The 24,506-nt window shown below is 38.5% G+C and overlaps 1 protein-coding gene across 2 annotated transcripts in view; it reads left to right on the plus strand.

The window, feature by feature from the left end:
- The window catches only part of LOC125107532 (pregnancy zone protein-like), a 43,761-nt gene that overhangs the window by 13,679 nt on the left and 5,576 nt on the right, over positions 1-24,506 (plus strand). Inside the window, exons 11-28 of one of the 2 annotated variants that reach the window (XM_047742719.1) lie at positions 437-598; positions 1,220-1,447; positions 2,794-2,857; positions 6,481-6,623; positions 9,447-9,596; positions 12,500-12,664; positions 14,589-14,688; positions 16,933-17,068; positions 17,461-17,689; positions 18,193-18,319; positions 18,592-18,713; positions 18,928-18,976; positions 20,919-21,002; positions 21,962-22,138; positions 22,426-22,513; positions 23,145-23,301; positions 23,696-23,770; positions 24,052-24,229. In XM_047742719.1, the coding sequence (XP_047598675.1) occupies positions 437-598; positions 1,220-1,447; positions 2,794-2,857; positions 6,481-6,623; positions 9,447-9,596; positions 12,500-12,664; positions 14,589-14,688; positions 16,933-17,068; positions 17,461-17,689; positions 18,193-18,319; positions 18,592-18,713; positions 18,928-18,976; positions 20,919-21,002; positions 21,962-22,138; positions 22,426-22,513; positions 23,145-23,301; positions 23,696-23,770; positions 24,052-24,229 (2,434 nt within the window). Of the gene's footprint in view, positions 1-436; positions 599-1,219; positions 1,448-2,793; positions 2,858-6,480; positions 6,624-9,446; positions 9,597-12,499; positions 12,665-14,588; positions 14,689-16,932; positions 17,069-17,460; positions 17,690-18,192; positions 18,320-18,591; positions 18,714-18,927; positions 18,977-20,914; positions 21,003-21,961; positions 22,139-22,425; positions 22,514-23,144; positions 23,302-23,695; positions 23,771-24,051; positions 24,230-24,506 lie in introns of both variants that reach the window. The other variant, XM_047742718.1, reaches the window with a different exon arrangement.

Here is a 24,506-nt window from a genome sequence, read left to right on the forward strand (position 1 = left end):
CTTAAACAGGTTAAGCTGGTATAGAAATAAATGAAATGTGTTTAACAGAGTAAGAGATAGCACTTGGCCATGGGTTAGAATTTGTCAGTGAAAGAGAGAAAACGATTTTTGAAAGGTCCTTGATATTGCTGCCATAATCTATGGGATGGATAAAATCACCATATATTGAGACAGAACACTGGGGATGAAGAAAACAGGGAAGGGTGATATCATGAGTCCATTTTTTGGATATTCTCAATTGTTTTGTGCTCACAGAATACCTATATAGGAATGTCAAAAAGAAAAGTAGTTTAGAGCCCAGAAAACAAATCTTATTTTCAGACTGATTCTAAGATCTTCAGTCAATGACAGCGGCCACGGGGTCAAGAGGTGAACGCAACTGAAAGGGTAAGATGTCATTGCTATGTAACACCAGCTATCATTTCCACACTTCTAGGTTCTTCTTGTGGATGAGAAGGATCAACCAATCCCCAATAAAACTGTAAGCGTCAGTGTGGATGTAACTGCATACCATTCCAGCCTTACCACAGATGAGCACGGTCTGGTGAACATTTCCATTGATACCACCAACTTCACATCTTCTCTTTTTACAGTTAGGGTAAGTGGGAAGGGGCATCCAGGACTACAGAGAGATTGCTGAGGTCACATGATTTAAGGATATATGGGGAGCATGTAAATTCTAGGGAGAAAAGAAATGGCAATAAAGAGTAAAATAGAAATTAAGCAATTCGGAGACCTAAATTATAAGAAAACATTATTTGTCAAAAAAACTTTGGCTTTAGATAGACTCCATTTGTGGCATGGTCTAGTTTCAGAAAACATATATTAGATCATCTTGATATTCCCTTGTAAAATTCTAAATTTTTGCCAGTTTCTTACAGATTAGATTTTGTTTGGTTTCTTTGGTGTACCGCCATTTTTTGTTTTCTGTAAAAAAATTAAATATCTTTATGCAGTTTATAGGCATAAGGGTATTAAGGAAAATAATTGATCCTGACTGTGAGTGAATATGATCTACCAAAATGGTATAGAACAACCTTAAATAAAGTTACGGAAAAGGCACTCACAGATTATGCTTTATTTGGGAAAGCAGATTATGATGGAACCAAATAAGCATGGTTCGTGTAAAATCTTCAGTAAACAACTCTTCAGAGTGATAAATGTATACATAATGTACACTAACAAATAGACTTTTTAAGACCTTTATTCTTTGCACTAGGTCACTTATAAACAAAATAACTACTGTTTTGATAACTGGTGGCTTGAAGAAGTTCATACAGAAGCACAGCACACTGTAAAGCATATTTTCTCCCCGAGCAAGAGTTATGTTCACCTTGAACTTTTCACTGGTACCATGACCTGTGGACAAATCCAGGACATCCGGGCACACTACATCCTGAATGGACAGATTCTGAAGGATGAAAAAGAATTAACCTTCTACTATTTGGTAAGAATGGAAACCACTGTAGCTCTTCCTAAATGTGTAAACCCCAAAATGATTGAACTCCTATCTAAGTAATGCTTTTGTAAGATAACAGAGTAAACCCTTTTTTTCTTGAAGAAAAGTTGCTTCCTAATAAAATTGTTAATGCTTTAATTTCTTATTTATGCTCTGGTCTCTACAGAAACATTTAGTTTTTATGAGTTCCAATGGAAAATTATTGAATGAGAGGAAAAATCAGGAACTTAATCAACAGGAAATAAAAATTATAAACTTTGGGACACCTGGTTGGATTAGTTGGTGTTAAGCGCCCAAGTTGCAATTGGTCTCAGCTCAGGTCTTGATCTCAGGGTTGCAAGTTCATGCCTCATGCTGGGCTTGCATTGCACAAGGAGGCTACCTTTTTTTTTTTCAGTGTTCCAAGATTCATTGTTTATGCACCACACCCAGTTTTTTAGGAGCCTACTTTAAAAATATATATTTCTGGAAAATACTCAATTTTGACAATAATTGGAGAAGTGAATAAAAAACAATAAAGCAATAACATTTTATACATATAAAGCTTCTAAATAGTCTACAAAGTTCATGACTAGTGCAATTGCAGGGGAAAAGGACATTGACAGGCATATTATAAATTGGTATGACGCTTTTGAGAGCAATAAGCCTATTTGTGTCCCAAGACTAAAAATAAGATCTAAAATTAGTAGCTATTCATGTAAGTCATTTTAAGAAGAAAAATTTATGTGTAGGAAATTCTATATAGGACCATTAACTATAAATAATATTTTTTTAAATTCTATGAAAAAGTAAGAAAATATTTCTTCCCAGTTCTGTGATCCTGGGCAATTTATATAATCTTATTTGTACAGACAAATGTCAGTCATCTTCCCTGAATACTAGGGATGGGATTTAAATCTATTTTATGGGAATATTATGCAATTAAATAAAATCTGAAAACCAAATTATTTTGTTCAATGCCTGGCACATAAATAGTATCATACATTTAGTTTTTTAACGATATAGATTACCAACATATATTTTATATCTGCCTTTACTGTATATTGCTTTATGTATGTCTAAAATATTTGTTGAAAGAACATGTAAACTTGAAGTATTGATATTCAAGATAAATAGCAAACATTAAGTAAAATACTAAAACATTGCAAAACTTATATACCCGTTATTTATGGTGTATAACTATACATACAGAAAAATACTGAAAGAGAACTTGAATGTTTGAAACTTCAGGGTTGGAGTAGTGAGATAATTTACTTATATCTTTTAAATACACTTACGTAAGTTTAATATGTGTGTGCTCTTTAGGATAATAGTGGATATATTTCTCTCTTCAGATCAAAGCAAGAGGAAGCATCTCTCAATCAGGAACCCATGTGTTGTCCATTGAACAAGGAGACAGTAAGTACTTCCAGGGTTTCCGGGTTTTTTTTTTTTCTTTCATATACTCAATCCCGAACATTGTAGCAAGATGGAGTTATTTTTTTTAAAGATTTTATTTATTTATTTGACAGAGAGAAATCACAAGTAGGCAGAGAGGCAAGCAGAGAGAGAGAGGAGGAAGCAGGCTCCCTGCCAAGCAGAGAGCCCGATAACGGGGCTCGATCCCAGGACCCTGGGATCATGACCTGAGCCGAAGGCAGAGGCTTTAACCCACTGAGCCACCCAGGTGCCCCAGATGGAGTTATTTTTACATATTGTATTTTACATGTACATTTTATGGAGATGATGGACACCAACCTTCTTCCATCAACCAAAGATGAGGAAGCTAATATAAAAAGATAGCATACTAGGTTCATTTTAGTCCATTTAGTATTCTTTCTTCATTTTATAGCATTTCTATATTTTAAATTTTATTCCTAAAGTAAAATATATTCATTTTATAATTAAATGTTTTAAAACACATAAAATAATTTGAAAGTGCAGAAAATCACCAAAGAAAAATCTTACTGTGTAGTTCTTTGCATTCATTTCCTATTGTTGATGTATTAGATTGCCACCCACTTTCTGGCTTAAAACCACACAAATTTATCAGCTTATGTCTTCGGTCAGACGTCTCCCTAGGCTAATATCAGGCTGTTGGTAGGACTGCATGCCTTCTGGAGCTCTAAGGAATTAAATATCTGTTTCCTTGCCTAAGGACCTCCTGCTTTCCTCGGTTTCTGTCTTCAATGCCAGAAGTACATCATCTTCAAACTCTCTCTTGTTTTTCTGCCCCCTCTTTAAAGGTCTCTGTGATTACATTGGGCTCACTTGGATAACCCAGGATAATCTTCGCATCTCAAGGTCCTTAACTTATTCACATTTGCCAAGTCCCTTTTGCTAACAACATAACACATAGATGTCTTTAAGATTATGCTGTCTTTTGGAGACATTAGTCTACATATCCAAATTGCACTCTGGCCCCAAAGAGTCACATCCATCCCATATACAAAATCCATTCACCCCATTCCAACAACCCTAAAAGACTCAATCTCTTATAGCATTCACTCAAGTCCAAAAGTCTCATGTAAGTTTCATCAGCTCAAAAGGCCCAAATATCATCATCTCAATTATCTAAATTAGTTACTGGTGGGGCCTTGGGTATAATCCTTCCTAGGATGACAAAAAAATTCTAAAAGGGGCTGGAAAAATAACATTAGATTTCAAGATACTGCTTTTTCTGCATCCTACCAATATCTGCATGATATTTTCATTTATGCTTGGTTCAAAACCTTTTCAGGAGTGTCTGGGTGGCTCAGTGGGTTAAGCCTCTGCTTTCAGCTTGGGTCATGATCTCAGGGTCCTGAGATGGAGGCCCATACAGGGCTCTCTGCTCAGCAGGGAGCCTGCTTCCCCCTCTCTTTCTGCCTGCCTCTCTGCTTACTTGTGATCTCTCTCTCTCTCTCTGTCAAATAAATAAAATCTTTAAAAAAAACATATTTTTTTTCAAATTTCCCTTTGAATGTCTACTTTGGACTACGGGGGATTCATAAAATAAATATGTTATTTAGTTTCTAAATATTGAGATTTTTTTCAGAATTTTTCTTATTGATTTCTCATTTAATGCCATTATGATCATTTCTTTTAAATTGACTGAGACATGGAGAGCCTGGGTTGCTCAGTCAGTTAAGTTTCTGACGCTTGATTTCAACTCAAGTCATGATCTCGTGGTCATGAGATCAAGCCCCAAGTCAGCTCTGCACTCAGTGTGAAGTCTGCTTGAGATTCTCTCCCCCAATTCCCCTGTTCAGGCATGCTCTAAACAAACAAACAAACAAACAAAAAAATAAATACCATCTTTTAAAAGTTAAAAAAAAATAAATTTACTGAGACACATTTTGTGGCTCCAAATATGATCTCCCTTGGTAAATGTTCGCATTTCTATTCTTTTGCTCGTAAGTGGAGTGTTTTCTAAATGTCATTTAAGTCAAGTTGGTTCACAGCATTTCTATATCTTAGATCATACTTTCCTTCTGGATTTTCTTGAATCATCTACATCTCTTGATGAAAGAATAATTAACTTTTCAAAAAGGGTCTGTTACAAAAAGATGAGTACATTTGGTCTATTTATTTGTTACATGTCCCAGTCTAAATCTCATAAATAGCTTCCCTTTTTTCTATTCATTTGAATAATTACAAGCTATCATTTTACTAAAACAAAATAAAAATAAAATTTTTTAATTGACAGAACATATTTAGAGAGATCAAACAGCTCATTTACCCAAAATGGGTCAGGATACCCAGGAAAAATGAAGAATACATGTTACAAAGATTAAAAAGTGTTTGTCTTTTGTCTTTGAAACCCCATTTTTTTCTATTAGTCCTTGGCACACACTGGGTACACACTACATATTTTTAAACTAATTCGTTAATGAAGGATAGAATATCTCTTTTTTTATAATTTGTGATAGCTAAACTTTATTTGAGGTTTATATATTTGAACTATCCTTGATGAAAACTGAATTTGAAGATAATATATTTTCCTGCTTTCATATAGCTCAATATTAAGACTTTTGGATAAAAACATTAATAAAATATGGCCCATGCCCTCAAGATGTTACGTTACTTCTGAGCTCTTTGTATGGTTTTAGTACTATCATTTCAAATTATGTTATTGAAGTATAATTAACACAATGTTATATTAGTTTCAGGTGTACAATATATTGATTTGACAATTCTATACATTACTCAGTGTTCACCATGAAAAATATAGTCACCATCTATCACCATACAACATTATTACAGTATTATTGACTGTATTCCCTACCCGTTACTATGCAGACAAATGAAAAAAGCATGAGATCATGCCATTTGCGACAACATGGATGGACCTAGAGGGTATTACGCTAAATGTAATAAGTCAGAAATTTCAAATTTATTTTGACCCTGTGGTTTCTGCATATTTTCACCACAAGCTGTCCTCAAATTTTCTATAGATAGAGGACAGCTACAATTTTTAAAGCATTTTACGCTACACAGAATTTAGGACATTTATGAGAAAATTAAGTGGGTATGTCCTATAAGCACTATATACGCACACAGAAAGAAACCACCAAGATAAATACAGGGACCTCTCTGATAAAAATCAGAGACACAGCTGGTTTTGTATGGTACTATTTGTACTTATATCTCTGCAGGCCTGAAGGTAGACCCTGGGCTGTATTCTTTGAATTATCCTCATGCCTATGACAGGAATTGTGTTTATTTGGATCATAAATAGAGATAATTAAAAATGTCTAGACGTTCTTCTCTCTTGACTTCTTTCTTAAGTGATCTTTTTTTTAACTTTAAAACAAAAATGTGCATTAAATGTTTTTCTCTACTTAAGCAAAGGAAATGAACAATTTATCCTACATCCTTAAGGAAAACTGTTATTGGTTCAGCATGTCGGCGTACATGCACAATGGTACACATACACATCTTCTCTTACTTTAGTGTGCTCCAAATGTGAGCAAGTTAAATAATTGGAGAGCCTCTTCTTCCTAAAGTGAGAACTCTTCCCTCTTCCTAATCAATTATCTTGGACTTTCTTTATTCTCCAGTGAAAGGGATATTTTCCTTCTCGCTTCGAGTGGACTCAGACATCGCTCCTGCCGCCCAGTTGCTGGTTTATGCCATTTTACCCAATGGAGAAATTATTGCCGATACTGAGAAACTCGAGATTGAAAACTGTTTTGCCAATAAGGTGGGTCTTTTGTGCAAGCAGTTCTTTTATTCGTCTCCCTTTTGAAGTATGGAAAAGAAGGAAATTGTGTCTATTTTTAAAACTGCTGCATAGGGTTCCTAAAACATCCTCTGACGGCCTCCAAAGGCCAACAGTGATGCCATACCCTGCGTAAGAGGGCTAGTGAAGACATCCAAAGCAGGTGGTCATAAACATGATGTTGTCAAAATTTCTTGTTTTATCTTGAAATTCGTGTGGAATCCAAAGTCCGTTCTGCTATAAAGCTTAATTTTGCAGTGTTTTGTTCCCTAAATTTTCAATTAAAAATGATGCTTCCCAAGGATGTGTCATTTTACCCCACCATACCCCCCAATACATGTCCATGTACTATCACATAAACCAGTAACTCACTGTGAGTTAAATTCTGATAATACAGAACAGAGATGTATGTATGTGCCCCATGTTGAGAAAAATAGCCTGGGCTCTCTAATAAGGACCACAGCAGAAAAATCAAACATATTTTCAAATGGGATCTTGTATTTCCAAAGAATGCACAGTTGTAATAAGAAACCTACTGAAATATAAATAAGATTTATCCCAAGAGAATTCCGTGCTGTAACTGTAACATTAACAATCAGATGACATTCACTGACTTCACATATATTTTTTAAAGTATACCTAGATGGGCGCCTGGGTGGCTCAGTGGGTTAAGCCTCTGCTTTTAGCTCAGGTCATGGTCTCAGGGTCCTGGGATCGAGGCCCACATCAGGCTATCTGCTCAGCAGGGAGCCTGCTTCCCTGTCTTTCTCTGCCTGCCTCTCTCCCTACTTATGATTTCTCTCTCTGTCAAATAAATAAATAAATATTTTTTTTAGAAAAAAAGCTAAAAAATATATATACCTAGAAAGACTCTTTAACATGAAGATTGAAGCTATGCATTTATAGCAAGCGAACATTTCTGCAAGGAAAACTATATTAGAGTATCCTTTTTAAATATTTAATGATCCACATAAATAATGATCCAAAAAATACGCAATGGATGTTGATTTAATTTTTAATTCCATCTTAGTAAAGAATGCTATTAAATCTGGACAGGCGTCCAAGAGCATGGTTTCTGTTCTGTTTGAATGTTCTGTGAACCTGGGAGAGATTCCTGTCTTGAACTTCCACACCCTTCCTGCTAATCGTGGGCAGTTTGTTAAACCCTTTTCCATTCAAAATTCATATCCCTCTTTTTTACTTTAAAAATAACAGATTTAGTATACATGTTAAATACAAGATAAATTTGAATTGCCTGACTGCCTTGACTAGATATGGTTATTTATTAAAGATAACATTGATTCATATGAGTAAGCAAAGACTCTCAAAGTATGTCTTAAAATTCTCTTTTGTTCTCATATCAATAAAACATTTTACACTTTCTAGCATAGCCACTTCTTTATTAACAATATTTTCGGTTGATTATAATCTCCCATAACTCAAGTGTTCATTTGAAAGGGCACTCACAAACATATTTTAATAAACTAAAATTTTCTAATAACAAACATGCTTAAAACAGAATTCTTCATAAACAGTGTTTTCATAATTTATTGAACTCTAGAGTTGGATATTACTTCATTTTTTGAAGATTTATTTATGTATTTTGAGAGAGAAAGAGGCATGAGTGAAGGGAGGGTAGAGGGAGAGAATCTTGAAGCCGACTCCCTGCTGAACACAGGGGTCCCTCTCATGACCTGTGAGATCATGATATGAGCTGAAACCAAGTATCAGACACTTAACCAACTGAGCCACCCAAGAGCCCCTAGAAATGAATATTCTTTCATTTTGAGGGTAAATCAATTACTATTTTTCATATAGGTCTCATGATACATGAATCCAACTCTTACATTAGTTCACAGAACACACAGCAGGATTATCATAGTTAAATTCAGCAATCCAAGTCAAATATTATTTAACTAAACATACAGACATTTCATTCCAATCCAAATCAACTTGCAGATCAAGAACCTAGGAAGTTACCTGATGCTAGTACAGTATCTAAATTCTAAATGATTTTATTTGATATTTTGAATATAAAGTAAAACTCAGATTCTACTCAAGAAATGTTTACACAAACATCAGGAACTGGTAGATTCACTTATCAGTAAGTTTCTACTGGCCAAAGCAGAATCAAATCTCTGAAGAAATTTGGCAAAATTTTCTATTATTTTGTAGTTCTTATTCTTTATTCAAGATTCAAATTATAATTTGAATTCAAATTCAAATTGAATTATAATTCAAATTATGTTTGAATTTTCTCAACCAGTTACCTCTCGGGATGTATATTAGATGTTCAATTTTTTTAATGAACCAATAAATCCCCAATCCCAACAAGCAATACGGCACCCCTTTAGAATGTCATATGACTAAAACGGCCACCGGGAGGAAACTTCAGGTGGCTGGTCTCAGAGGCAGAGCATGACTCTTCACACCGCCATGCAAACTACACACATTCACCACAAAAGCACCACACAGAGATAGGTCAACTGCAGCAAGGTATGTAACTTCGTTAGCATGCGTGTTCTTATTCCCATTCAGGTTTCTGTTTCAATGTGACCAAAACCAATTTACATTTCACCAGTTATAGAAGGAGCAGGAAACCTGAGTTAACTGGAACCACATCTCCAGTTTATTCCAGAGGTAGTTAACCGGTATTGCCAAGGTGTAAGCACCTCTTAAGCCTGGCCTAAAATGGATGAAGAGAAGCCAAGTGTAGAAAGAATTAGTCCTCGCCTGGAGTAGAAGAGAATGTTTGAGGTTGCAATACTTAGAAAATTTGCTGCCATAATCATATCCTCTTTACAGGTGAATTTGAGCTTCTCCTCAACCCAGAGCCTGCCAGCCTCACACAACAACCTGGAGGTCACAGCCAGTCCTCACTCCCTCTGTGCCCTCCGTGCGGTGGACAAGAGTGTTCTGCTGATGAAGCCTGAAGCTGAGCTCTCCCCTCAGTCGGTGAGTCCCCTTTCAGTCTCGCATGTCAGGAAATGCACACATAAGAGGACCAATTTGAGAAAATGGAAGTTGTGACTGAGAGGACATGCTCTTCTGAGTGTCAGGCACAGTGTACTAAGTTATGTATGAGATGAAATTAAATTCATTTCCACAGAAGACACTGCTTCACGTGTCTCACCTTGCTTCATTCTCCGTTATAATACATTCTCAGTGAGGGAGCAACATGGCTCCCCTCCACATTCCCTGCCTAGCCCAGTACCTCATGTATAAAAGATGCTCAACAGGGGCACCTGGGTGGCTCTGTGGGTTAGCTGCTACCTTCGTCTTGGGTCATGGTCTGAGGGTCCTGGGATCAAGTCCCACATCAGGCTTTCTGCTCAGCAGGAAGCCTGCTTCCCCCTCTCTCTCTGCCTGCCTCTCTGCCTACTTGTGATTTCTTTCTGTCAAATAAATAAATAAACAAATATAAATCTTAAAAGATTCTCAACACATTGTCTGTGAGTGAATACATGAAGAATAATTCTTTAAGGTAGGTAATATTACCTTAATTTTAAGGATGAAGAAAACATAACGAGGATACATCAAGCCCCTACAGAAAGAGCAGGCCAAAAATATAACTGAAGGGTGGAATTGGAATCAAATTTCTGATTCAATGCCACCTTTAATGCATCACATTTCAAGATAGTCTGTGAAATGCCTGATTCTAAGCATTCCTTAAAATCTAGGCCCTCACTCACTGGTTTGAAGTATGGTCAAAAAAGTTCTCATTCAAACTTGTCTTTTAGAGATGCCTCTTGTACCAAAGCACTTTCCAAAAGGCCCTGTAGTTTACTTTCATCGTCCCTTTATTCATTTAACAAATGTCCACTGAATCTTGACTAGACGCTGGAGCCTGCTCTGGGAACAGGAGTTCTATTGGCGAACAATCAGATGTGGTTCTTTGACCATCTTGGACTTATAGTCTTGTGAAGTATTAAAATAAACAAGCAACAGAAACATATAAACATGGAATAGTTCCAAATTTTGCTAAATAGAATGAAAAGAACAAAAAATGTTGACATAAAGAAAAAAGGAGTTGGACATTTTTTGAAATAGTGATTAAGAGTGTCTTCTTAAATGGTTGGGGAATGAAGGGGTAGGGGCAGGCATGTCAAAGAATAAGAGCAGTGGGGGCGCCTGGGTGGCTCAGTGGGTTAAAGCCTCTGCTTTCAGCTCAGGTCATGATCCCAGGGTCCTGGGATCCAGCACTGCATCGGGCTCCCTACACAGCAGGAGACCTGCTTCTCTTTCTCTCTCTTTCTCTGCCTGTCTCTCTGCCTACTTGTCATCTCTGTCTGTCAAATAAATAAATAAATAAATAAGAATGAGACCAGCGTCTCCGCAGGTCTTGGGGTCAGGCTAAGACGGGAGCGCTCCAAAAGGAAAAGGTAATGACCTAACATGTAGTGGGGAGGGAAAAGGATGGTAGAGGCCATAAGCAAAATGGAAAGTATGGAAAATTGTGACTAGCACAGAATTTGGAGTTGACAATAAATGCTATGGTAAATCTCAAGAGTTTGTTTATTTTTAAGATTTTATTTATTTATTTAACAGAGAGAGAGAGAGAGCTCACAAGCAGGGGAGAAGAGGCAGAGGGAGAAGCACACTCCCCACTGAGCAGGGAGCCCAATGTGGGACTTGATCCCAGGACCCCGGGATCATGACCTGAGCCCAGGGCAGATACTTAACCAACTGAGCCACCCAGGAGCCCCAAAGCTAAAGTGTTTTAAACAGCAGAGTGACAATTCAGATTCATCAGTTAAGGAGCTGCTGTTTGCTGCTGAGAGGATGAGAGCAAGAATGAAAGATGGAAATGGTTAGTAGATTATTGTAGTAGCATAGATAAGAGACAAACGCAGCCAGATGAGGAGGTCTGCACGGAGGCCAGTATTTGCTTAATGGCCCAGGTGCTATGTGACAGAGCAGGTAGCCCCACACTAGGCTCTGAGCAAAAACTGAACTGCAGTTGATTTCCGGTATGCCTGTGCACCCAGTTTTTCCTCAAGCTAAAGCTGGTCTTAAAACAGAAGACTAAAACAAATAACCAAAACACCTGGTAAGAGTTAAAAATAACTGAATCATTTTATAAAGTGGGAAAAGGAACGAGGGGCGCCTAGGTGGCTCGTGGGTTAAGCCTCTCTCTTTGGCTCAGGTCATGATCTCAGGGTCCTGGGATGGAGCCCCACATTGGGCCCTCTGATCAGCGGAGAGCCTGCTTCCCCCCTCCCGACCCCACACCCCACCTGCCTCTCCGCTTACTTGTGATCTCTGTTAAATAAATAAATAAAATCTTTTTAAAAAAGGAATGAATCAAGAATTTACAGTGATTATTTCTGAGTGATGGGATTATGAGTGGCTTTTGTTCTCTCATCACATTTCTCTGTACTGTTCACATTTTCTGCTTCCTTTCTTTCATAAGATTTATTTACTTATCTACAAGAGAAAGAGGGCACATGCAAGTAAGAGAGAAGGACAGAGGGGAAGGGAGAATCTCAAGCAGACTCATGACCTTGGGATGATCATGACCTGAGCCACCCAGGAGCCCCTTGGTTTCCTTTTTAAAAGAGTACATTTGGGCTGGGACACAGGAAACTTGAGTTTTATTCTTACTCAACCAAAATGGGCTCTGAGACTTGGATCAATTGGTTTGATTTCTGTGTTTATTAATTTCTCTTGTACAATAGGAGGATTAGGATCCATAACTTTTATGATCTTCCCATGATTGTGTTCCTTTTAATAATGTTGGCATGGGAGTATTAAAGAAACACCATGATCTTTTAAATCCCAGATTGAACATTATCACACTCAAAATAGAATTAAGAAACAAAACAAGAGTTTTTCCCTTTGTTCTCTTGATTTTTCAGGTCTATAATTTGCTGCCAGTAAAGAGTGGCCTTAGCCCTGGATATGGAGATCCCCTGAATGAAGATGGCGAGCCATGTATCAATGCAGAGGACATCATTCACAATGGAATCATGTACACACCAAGGCGGATGATGGATGACAATGACATTTACAGTATTTTTGAGGTAATTCATCTTCCCGAATATATAACCAAAACCGAGTTTTAAATCTTTGTTAAAATGGAGAACAAGCGGACTTCTAAGCTCTAGAGTCCAATCCTGTGTCCCATAAAAGCAAAGCGAAGATGAACAGAGAAATACTGAACCCTCAGAGGCATGGAGGACTTTATAGACATGTAGATGTTCAATCACCAATTTATCTGGCCCTTTAAAGAACAAGAAGTGTATCTTTAGGGCCCACAACCTTAACCAAGTTGATCCCAAAGCTATTTATTACTGTCATATCCCCCTCTCAGCCTCTGCCAGAGATTCTAGTAAGTGAGAATAACCTAATATTTTCCGTCGTGCCTCTGACACCTTGGAAAGGGGAGTGAGTACATTATGGGCAGCCATTTAGCAGCCTTTGGCAGAATAAATACATATTGAATGAATAAGTGACTGAAAACAAAAAGTCTGATACTTTCATCATCTTCAGGGCAGCAGAATTTCAGGAAAAATTGAAAGCAGCCTTTCAGGAAGAAAAGATTGACAAAACTTGGACAATCATGCTAGCTTTACGGGTCGGTTAGATAAATGCTTGTCTTTGAGATTAACTGTAAGGAAGCAGTGTTATGCAAGGAGAGTTTATCCAGCTTGTGAGATTAAATCTTATCACCACCAAGAGGACTAACAACTCTCTTTAAACTTTGAGGAAAACAGGTCATTCTTCTGCAGCCTGGCAGACAGCAATTTGAATCTCCCTGCTCTGGAGCCTCCAGAATCATCACTCTGTTGGTGGCAGGGATAGAAAGAGGACTTTTTAGGTCAACTAGCTGATTGTTTCATCTTTAAACACATATTTCTGACATCTTTCTCCCTGTTCCATGTGGCCGCCACCACAGACAGCTGTGCCTCAGTGTCCCACAATTTGCCGGTACTCTGAGCTAAGACAGCAAGTAGTATTTGCCTGTGACTAGTATTGAAGGGAAAGATGACTGGGACCAGGTGGACTGTAGCAGTCCGGCTATCCTGTAGGCATCTGCCTACGTTATATTTGTTTGGGGGGAGAAAAGAAAGGGAAGATAAACATCCAAGCAGAAAATATTTAGCTTCTTGGATGCAAAAGATAGAGGCATCAGCTTACAGCACACAAAATTCGGAAATAGGAATCAGAAGACATGAGTTCTGATCCCAACTTCTCTTTGCTAACTGGATGCACTCAACTTTCCGTGACTCTGTTTTCCTATTTGTAAGATATCTCCATTCGCTATTGTGAGGAATTTTCATAAGGATGAGCTCCGTGCATCATAATAACGAAAGTGTGATAGTGTAGGGAAGGAAAAATTCTTCCTCTACCCTCCTTCAGGGTCTTCCTGCTGAACTAAGAATTACATTTACATGCGACAGATTAATTGGAGATTAAAAAAAAAAAAGAAGAAAACAAAAAAACAGTTTCATTATGTGCCCATGAAGGTCCAATAATGAAACCGAGGCCTAAGGAAATGAAGAAGCCCCCGGTTCTTAGACTTTTTAGGCAAAGACGCAATACATTTGTGAGAAATTGACAGGATAAGGAAAACAGAGCTTTAGGATTCAAAGTGGAATTTGGCTTGAGGTCACAGATTAGAAAACAAAAATAACGGGGCTTGTTTCTACGACTTTCTTGGCTTTAAAGTTTCTATCTCTGGTTATAAGGATTTTTTTTTTCATTCTTAGTACAGGGAGTGTAGCTCTCACGTGGGAGTTGTGTTTCCTGCTGTGAGAGGGACAGAGAAGGGATTGAGTGTCCTTGTACCCACTGTCTCCTAAATAACTTCAACTCAAAATAATCAAACGCCATGTGGGATATATTGGGGCACACTGCCCTTGGCCCCTACGGTCCAAATGTAAGACAGTATTCCACTCTCAAGATTGGCTTCCCAGTATGCTTTCATAATTCACTTTTGTCCAGTCTGCAGGATTAAATATTTTTACCAACTCAAAAATCCGCAAGCCGAATTTTTGTGAGCTGCTTTCGCTGTACCCAGGAGCGCCTATGGCCTATGTGGGAGGTAACAGTGAGATTTACTTGCCTGCTATGATAATAGGGGGGAAAATGATGTTTTTCTGAATATAAACATTGTGACTCTGGAGCAACTTCTTGGTAAGTTTTCTCCAAATAACATGCCTCCCAAAAAAACAGGATTTTTAGAGCAATTATTGTTTCTCTCTCTCTCTCTGAAATCAAAATTGATTGTCTTTTTGTCTCAGCCTTCAATAATCTTGCTATTTCGAATCCTTCTTATCCAGGGTGGTTTCAACACCTACATGGGTCAGGGTAAGACAGACTGTACCGCAGTAAAACAAACCTCCACATCTCAGTGACTAAGCATATGACAGTTTTATCTTCTGCTCACACAAAACTCCTCTTTGAGTCCAGTGGCTGTCCGGAGCAGCTCCTTACAAATCAGTTGAGTCTGGGATACCCATTCTGGTTTCACCTATGACTCTATCTCCAATGTGACATTTAAGGTCATTACCATGGGAAAGGAGCTGGTTTCCACACGACCTTTTTTGGCCAGCTTTGGAAGTGGCATATATCACTTCTTCCCTGACAGCAAGGGAGGCTGAAAAATGTGAAGGATCCTAAGGACATTTATTGTCTGTGTCATATTCTTTCATAAAAATCAAAAAGGTTTTCATGTATTGGACAAAATAGAATAATCCAACTTTCAGCAGATATACCACTTGTGGGTTTCAAGTATATCTGGAAATGAGGAAAAGTTGAAAAGATTCTGAGTGTTCTTTTCAGTTGCTGTCAGGCCTAGGGAAATTTCTCACTGCATGTTTGGCTATCGACTAATCCTACTTCTTAATGAGAAATGTGCTGGTTTACAGTGTTTCTTAAAAATAAACACATAGGGGCGCCTGGGTGTCTCAGTAGGTTAAGCCTCAGGGTCCTGGGATCAAGCCCTGCAACTGGCTCTCTGCTCAGTGGGGAGCCTGCTTCCTCCTCTCTCTCTCTCTCTGCCTGCCTCTCGGCCTACATGTGATCTCTGTCAAACAAATAAAATCTTTATAAAATTGTTTTAAAAACCACATAGTTTAATACAGTAGAAATACTTTAATACAGTAGGAATTATTTACCTAAGAAGATGAAAAATAAAGTTCTAGTTGACAACAGGGAAATAACTAAGAATATTCCCTCAACAGAAAGAAAATTCTGTGTACAAAAAAAAAAAAACAGAAAGAAAGAAAGAAAACAAAAAGAAAATTCTGTGTACAGAAAAAAGAGCCCTGTGCTAAGAGCAAAGGGACATGTTCTCGTCATATTCCAATGTGGTAGGACATATGGAGCTTTGAAAATGATATTATTTTATATATATGTAAAACACATATATATATATATATATATATATATATATATATATATCACATTTCTATTTATATATTTATACCTGTGATCTCTATCTTCTGATCTCTAGAGTATCACCTTTTTTTTTAAATCAAGCTAACTCCTACCTTAACAGATCTCATTTTTTGTCCTCATCTTCATGGTGTTTCATTATATACATCTACTATTTACTTAACACAGCCCTAAAATAGACATCTTCCTCCATTTTCCCTGCAGAGCATCCCTGCTGAACTCTGCATGTGTGTTCATAAGCCATTTCCATCAAATACCCCTCCAATTCTCCTCTGTTTCTCATCCTTCAGTGATCATCTAAAAGTCTACTTCAGTGAAGTCTTCTCTGGCCAATCTGAAGTTCATTTTCTGTCCTTTATTGAGTCTCTGCTGTCTGTAACACATACTTTACTGTATCCTAGAGTTTCTGTCTGTATCTCAACCACTGTAAAATAAAAAAGCATTTCTGAAATCCTCTTGCTGTAGCTACTATTCATTCTTCTTGTTTGATTCTCACTGCAAATGGAGAGCACATGATGATCCTTTCAGCATCAAAGCAGTATTTGGTGTATTAAATTACTCTTTATTCTTCCCTTTGCCCATTGAATAATCAGCTTCTAGAGAGCTACATTTGCTTTCATGTCCAGAGGAAAATACATTTACCTCCAGACTCTTTGAAGAAGCAATAGGATTCACTTTCCTTGAAGACAAATAGAAAAATGAACAAAGTCACAAGCTGGTAGATTAAGCCATTCTGATAATAAACATTCCCTGAGCAAATGACCTCATTTTACTTGAGAAACTAGGCAACTAAACTAGTTGCCTAGTAGAGTTGCCTAAACTAGGCAACTCTAAGAAATTCATGATAAAATGAGGTTTACATGGGGGCCCTCATATTGTCCTGCCACAGTCCTTCCTCTAGCACGTGCTACTGGAGTACCAGCTTTTGCAACACTCCCGAGAGAGAACTCTCTCATTGTGGAAGTGAAAGAGACGGTCCGGAAGTATTTCCCTGAGACCTGGATCTGGGACTTGGTTCCACTCAGGTAAGTAATGTGTTGCCCAGAATTTCGTTGAGGAAAAGATGTGGCTCACCCTCTGTGATTCTGGGGCTCCTGAGCCTTGCATTCTGTTCCACTTCTTCCTGGTAAACTTTTAGGTTCATAGTTCATTGATCTCTTAGCTCAACCATGCAATATTTTTTTTTCTGATTTGGTCCTGAGATATCTAAAATCATGATAAGTAGGAAACTACCCTTGTCTCTAAAAGCAAAGGAAAACCTTACAGAGACTTTGCTAGGAGTGCCAAACCTAGTTATCAGGTTTAGCGTTAACCATACTGGGTTACTAGGTTAGCACACTATCAGCTAGTGTCTGTGCCAAAAAATAAAAAAAAAAAAAAAATTGCTTCCCAAGGCTTCCTCTTATTCCCTTTTCAGTTTATCAGGTAGAAGTGAGTTGGCCGTGAAGGTCCCTGACACCATCACGGAGTGGAAGGCCAGTGCACTCTGCTTGTCTGAAACCACAGGGCTGGGCCTCTCCCCTGTCATCTCTCTCCAAGTGTTCCAGCCCTTCTTCCTGGAACTCACTCTCCCCTACTCTGTGGTGCGAGGAGAAGCCTTTACGCTGAAAGCCACCGTGTTCAACTATTTGGCCCATTGCATTCGGGTAAGGACACTTCTCTGGAGGAGAGCAAAAATGGAAGGGAGACACCCAGTCGCCATTTAATATCCAGGTCTCCTAGGAAATGTGCCAGCAAATCATAGAGAAGAATGATGTAACCTCATTTGGGAATGGGATAGTTGCTAAGAGCAAAGCTCCCTGGCTGACCCAAGGTGGTAAGGTTATATTCATTTGGGACTTTATATTTTCTGTGTATTCCTAAATTCAGACCTCATTTCCACCTGATTTTTTTTTCCACTCTGACTAAAGCAAACACCTCTTCGTTGTGCTGGCACAATCCTAAATCCTGGGAATTATCTCAGTTCTTGTCAGTTTTTCAGCTCCCTATTGGCAACATCTAAACTACAAAGCTTGGACAGGATTTACCTTGTTTGAACAATTTCTCAAAGCCTCTCAATTAGTTCCCATTGTTCCTTGAAGCTCCTTGCCCCTGTTATTGTCCCTCTACCTGTGTTCTTTCTCAAACTTGTGCATGGTTATGGGGATAGGTCAGAGTGCAGCTGGAAGCCTTCCCTGACAAGTCAGCCGACTTAGTGAAAAAGAATGAAGACACTCCGTGTATCTGTGGAAATAAACAGGAAACCATGTCCTGGGCTGTGACCCCAAAGTCACTGGGTAAGTGGTAAATCTGTTGACAGATCCTACTTCTTATGAAGTAATGATTTGCTTTCCACACTCTGAACCAGATACATGTCTTTTTCTCCTCCTTCAACAGTGATGCCTTGAAAGAAAAAAATATTTTTTTTTCTTATAATATACACATATATGTGTGTTGTGTGTGTGTGTGTGTATAAATGGTACAATATATGCAGTGTAGGAGAAACTTGAAAAGACAAACCATGCAATATAGAATCACTGTTTAACTCCGTAAGACTCTTACTCCCCAGGAAAGGTGAATTTCACAGCTACCGTGGAAACCCTGCAGTCTCAAGAGTTGTGCGGCACGGAGGTCCCAAGAGTTCCAGAACTTGGACAGAAGGATACCGTAATCAAGCCCTTATTAGTTGAGGTATGCCGGTAAACATTCTCTGTGTCTCAGAGGCCTTATTATATTATACAGCATGATCTAATATGTCTGTGACGGTGACATTTCACTCCCAAAAATATGGATGTATCTACAACTCAGTTTCTTACTAATGTTTCCTCCTCTACTTTAAAGTGATTGATTCTTTTCCTATACACTCAGTATGACCTTCTTTTTCACTTTTCTTCCCAATATAAAGCCCGAAGGAATAGAACAGGAAGAAACTTTCAACACACTCCTCTGTGCAGGTAAATGTCCAAAAGAGACAAAATTCGCATGTTAAGCCACTTGCCAAAGTATATAGTTTTAGAGTGCTCTTCGGGGTATGTTTTCCTCTGGGGAAACAAAAAACTTAGTGTACTCTCCGGTGTGAAAATCTAAGGATATTTGATTCAGAAGTCTCTTCCTGCTGAAGGCTTAAAGAAGTTAAAAGACTTACCTAGAAGCTCCTGGCTGATAATGAGAACTGAAGTCAAAGACCATAGAACAGGATTCTTTCCAATACTCCTGTGTTTTTCAAACTACTTTTTAAACAATTGTCAAAGTATTAAAATATCTATCTACATGTAAAATATCTAATAAATAGTAATATTTTTATTCCATTAGTAGTTTAAAGGTACTCAAGGTTAATTTTCTTGTGTCAGTTATTTGAAGAAGAACTTCAGGTCACGAACATATGTAGAAAACCAATGTTTTACTAATACCATTAATATAATCATATAAAAATTACCTTTAAAATATTCAACTCTGCACCATCTAGTATCATCTTGAGGACAATGCTCAGTGTGAGATCTCCCCTCTCTAGAAGCATCCCTTGATGATCTCATTTAGTCACAGAACTTAAATAACAACTTTGTAATGAAGACCACAAAATAAACCACTTGGTCCATACAGCTTTCCTCACTCAAACTTGTGTATTCAGTTGCCCACTAATCATCTCCACTTACAGGCCTGTAAACAAATAGACATCTCAAACCTAGCATGTTCAAAACTGCTCTTCTGTTGGTTTCCACAAACCCACACCTCCTACAATTTTCTCCATCTCTGAGGATGGAAATTCCATTACTCTACCTGCTTGAAATAAAACTTTGGAGTCATCTTTTAGTATGTTCTTTCTCTTATACTCCACACCCAATCTACTTTCAAATCTAGTTGGCTCCACCTTCACATTATATCCAGAATCTTCCCACTTCTCACCATGTCTACTTCTACTCTAGCCTTTTCTCTCTTGGATCATCTCAATAACTTCCTACCTGGTCACCTGATCATCTTTCCTTACATCCCTACAACAAAAGGGATCATTTAAAGCACGTTTCAGATCATGTGTCTCTTCTGTCCAAACCTTCCAAGAGTTTCCCATGTCCCTGAAAGTTAAAGGCTATGTCTCCAATGTCCCCTCCAAACCCTTGCTACCACCAAGACTTCATATCCTATTACTCCCTCACTCACCCTCCTCCGGCCACACAGGACTCCTAGTCTGGTCTTGTAACACAGCTAGCATGCTCTCATCTCTGGATTCTATTTGCTTTGTTCCTTCTTTCTGGAGATCTCTTTCCCCAGATATCTACAAATCTTAAACCTTGACATACTTAAAGTCCCCAGTCACCTATGATTTTGTTTTATCAAAGAGGGGAACCTGCTTCCCTCACCCTACACTTTCTGATTTGCTCTGTCTTACTAGCTCACCCATATAAACACTCCGATTTAATTTTCTCTAAGAACTTACTAGCATCTATCATACTAAATATTTATTTGGTATCTTATTATTCACATTAGTATGAAAACTCTAGGACATCAGGGATTTTTTTTGAAAATTGTTTTATCATTGCACTTAAAACAGAACCCGTCACATAGCACGCACTTAACACATATTTATGACATGAATGTTACTTTCAAAAAACAGTAACAATAAATATTAACATAAACAATGAAGATAAAGAAATAAGTATAACATAAGGTATACGCTTATAAGGAAATCTGTAAAAATTTAGCACATAATATGAATTTCACTGCAAGATGAATCACAACTTTAGGAGAAACTCAGATTGCATCAAAGAAAGTATAGAATGATCAAAAGACATGACAGGTTGAAATTTGATCCAAAGAGGAAAAATATCAAAGAAAAACTAGAATATTTCTCTCATTTTTTCCCTTCCCTTATATATATATATATTTGTCTTCTTTCCTTAGAAACTGGTGTATCCGAAAAGTTGTCACTGAAAGTTCCTTCAGATGTGGTTGAAGGATCTGCCAGGGCGATGTTTTCGGTTTTGGGTGAGTCTCCCAGCCCAAGGCAAGTCACTGTCCATCTCATTACTCTAGTGTATGCAGCCTCACCATCCACAGTTAGTGAAGACTTTGGCTGTAAACACTGGGTGGAGAGAAAGAGCGCTAAGAATTGCACTGTATATTCGTCAGGAAGGGGGTTAAAGAGATGTGCTACTTTTTATACCTTGACATTCTCAAAACAGTAAAAAGTGTCATCTCTCTGTGCCCTTATCTTCAGAGACTGACAAGGTGGTCAGGCTTCCTAATAGATTTGAAAACAGTTGGTTTTACCAGGCATGTGGTTCATCGGAAAAGATATGCCCAGCCATTGTTTTTTCCATCATGGAATCATCGACTTTTTTTCCCACTTTTGTCTGTCCTTTCTGTTTGTTGTTTTTCTTCACCTCTTAGGCTTTCTTGTCCTACTCTCCATATGTGATTTGACCTCCTGTTTATCTAGTAATCTATCTTCTTATCCCAGTAGAAACCAGCCCTGAGTTCCTCTGGGTTTTTGTAAAGGTTTATTTCTTTATCTGAGAGAGAGAGAGCCCCCACCCAAGCGAATGGAGAAACAGAAGCAGAGGAAGAGAATCCTTAAGAAGAGTCCCCACTGGGACGCCTGGGTGGCTCAGTTGGTTGGCCGACTGCCTTCGGCTCAGGTCATGATCCCGGAATCCCGGGATCGAGTCCCACATCAGGCTCCCAGCTCCATGGGGAGTCTGCTTCTCCCTCTGACCTTCTCCTAGCTCATGCTCTCTCTCACTGTCTCTCTCTCAAATAAATAAATAAAATCTTAAAAAAAAAAAAAGAAGACTCCCCCCTGAGCACAGAGCCCAAAACGGGGCTCAATCCCACCACCCATGAGATAGATCATGACCTAAGCAGAAACTAAGAGTTGGACACTTAACTGACTGAGCCACCCAGGCACCCCTCCTCTGATTTTCTTAATGTCTTTCATTCCCCAGGTGACATATTGGGATCTGCAATGCAAAATCTTCAGAATCTTCTCCAGATGCCGTATGGTTGTGGAGAGCAAAATATGGTCCTTTTTGTCCCTAACATCTATGTTCTGAACTATCTGAATGAGACCCGACAGCTGACAGAGACTATCAAGTCCAAAGCCATCGGTTACCTCATCAGTGGTGAGCAATAATCCCAAAAGGAGAAATCTTAGTTGATTCCCTAAATATCTCTCTCAATGAACTCAAATCAGCATCCCTTTGGTTAAGATATTATAATCACTGTTGCTGTAACAACCAATAAAATGTCCCACTCTGATACCAGGCAATTCAATGGCATACCAAGCCTTGGAGACATCTTAACAAAATAGGAGTTTTCCTATGATTCCCAACCACATTCTGAAGAAAAAAACTAATTACTTCTCCAACATCTCTGCTATTTCATAAATCTACGAAAACTTCCTCTTCAGGGTACCAAAGGCAGTTGAATTATAAGCACAGTGATGGTTCATACAGCACCTTTGGGGATCATGATGGTAGAAGTCAAGGAAACACGTGGTAAGATAATTATTTTCATATGCTTGTTATAGATCCATTCTATTCTCAAATTCTAGAAATAATGATTCTCTGAGACATGTAGTTCTTTCAGGGAAATGGGTTATCCTTTAAAAATCCATATGTCTGTCATCACTACTATGTGACTGCATTATTTCATGTATGAAGGCATGCCAGCTGTGATAGCACAGTAAATAGCAGTAAAATAAAGATTCCCCCCAAACGAAAATAGAAGGCAGAAGGTGTTATAAAGTGAAATGGTAGTAGAAAAATTTCTATACTGTGCACTAAGGGAAAGGAGAGAAAGAGGCTGTGATGTTATTAAAATCATTCAGGAAATGGCAGCGTGGATGATGGAAATATTTGGAGGCTCCAGCAAACACTTTGTGAGAGGAAAAAAAGAAAAAGTGAAAAGCATCAATTCAGAGGGAAACAAAAAAGTTGAGATTTTAAAAGGAATACAGATACTTGCTGAACAAACAAGAATATTTAGTATACAAGTGTCGCTTCCCCAACCAATTCTCCCCAACAATTTCCTCCCGTGGCTGGCAAAGACCAATGTCTGAATGCAGTTGCCCAAAGTGGGCTTTAAATGTGAGATGGTCCTCATGTCTGTCTCTCCTGTACTGGATAGGCTCACAGCATTTGTGCTCAAGTCCTTTGCTCAAGCCCAGTCACACATTTTTGTGGAGATATCACACATCACGAGTGCCCTCACCTGGATCTCACAGAGACAAAAAGAAAATGGTTGTTTCCAACGCTCCGGATCGCTTCTAAACAACGCCATTAAGGTGGATGCTGGTCATTTGTTCTAGTCCCTGAAAACAGAGACATGTAGGGCAAAGACACTCCTGTTGATTCCTCATGTCCTGGTGACATATCTTTAAGGAAGGATGGTACTCTCTAAAGCTTCTGAAATCTGACAATAAAATATTGGTTTTTTACTGAATTATAAAATAGGGTACAAAAAAACCCAATATATTACTAAAAGTGAGGGGAAATAATTTGAGGTTGATTTGAGAATTTGAGAGTGGAGGGGAATGGGGAAAAATCAACAATATTGCACAAGAAAAGATGCTTTCTAGTGAAGAGTGTGTGGAGTAGGGAGGGTGGGGGAATAGAATGATACAGCTCTGCCTAATGACTATTGGAGTGTTTGAGTGTCTCTGCTTCTACTCTGTACAGGGTGGGGTAGATGATGAGCTGACGCTCTCTGCCTACATCACCATTGCTCTGCTGGAGATGCCACTGCCTGTCACTGTATGTACCAGCACCTCTACCTCTCTCACAGATACAAAGAATACCAATCATGAAGCTGTGACTCTGTGAGGAAAATGAGTTGTGGTTGTCCTGTTATTTAATTTTGGTATATTTCACTAGACCATAAAAGACTAAATCCCTTTGGAAGCTGCCAAGGAAATTATTCTCTGGTCAGAACCATGACGTAACATGACACATTGTGCCTTCTAATCTGGTGTTAGCCTGTGGACAATTCATTAGCCTGTTTCTGCTATCTAAAGATTTTTTTATCTGCCTTATAGCACCCTGTTGTCCGCAATGCTCTATTCTGCCTGGAAACTGCCTGGAGATCCATCTCAGAGGGCCAAGCAAATCCTGTCTACACCAAGGCATTACTGGCCTATGCCTTTGCCCTAGCAGGAAACCAGGCCAAGCGAAGTGAGCTTCTTGAATCGCTGGACAAAGATGCCATAAAAGAAGGTAAGGGTTGCTACTGCAAAATTTACCTCCAGAATCACCAGTGATTAATGGGCACCTGGGTGGCTCAGTTGTTAAGTGTCTGCCTTCAGCTCAGGTCATGATCCCCAGGTGCTGGGATCGAGTCCCACATCAGGCTCCCCGTTCAGTGGGGAGTCTGATTCGCCCTCTACCAATTCCCCCTGCTCATGATCTCTCGCTCTCTCTCTCAAATAAAATAATAAAATCTTTAACAACTAATCAAATAAGATCACTCTTTAAGTCTAAGATCATATCCTTT

This window comes from Lutra lutra, chromosome 8, assembly GCF_902655055.1.
Source record: "Lutra lutra chromosome 8, mLutLut1.2, whole genome shotgun sequence".
In the NCBI taxonomy this organism is placed as follows: Eukaryota; Metazoa; Chordata; class Mammalia; order Carnivora; family Mustelidae; genus Lutra; species Lutra lutra.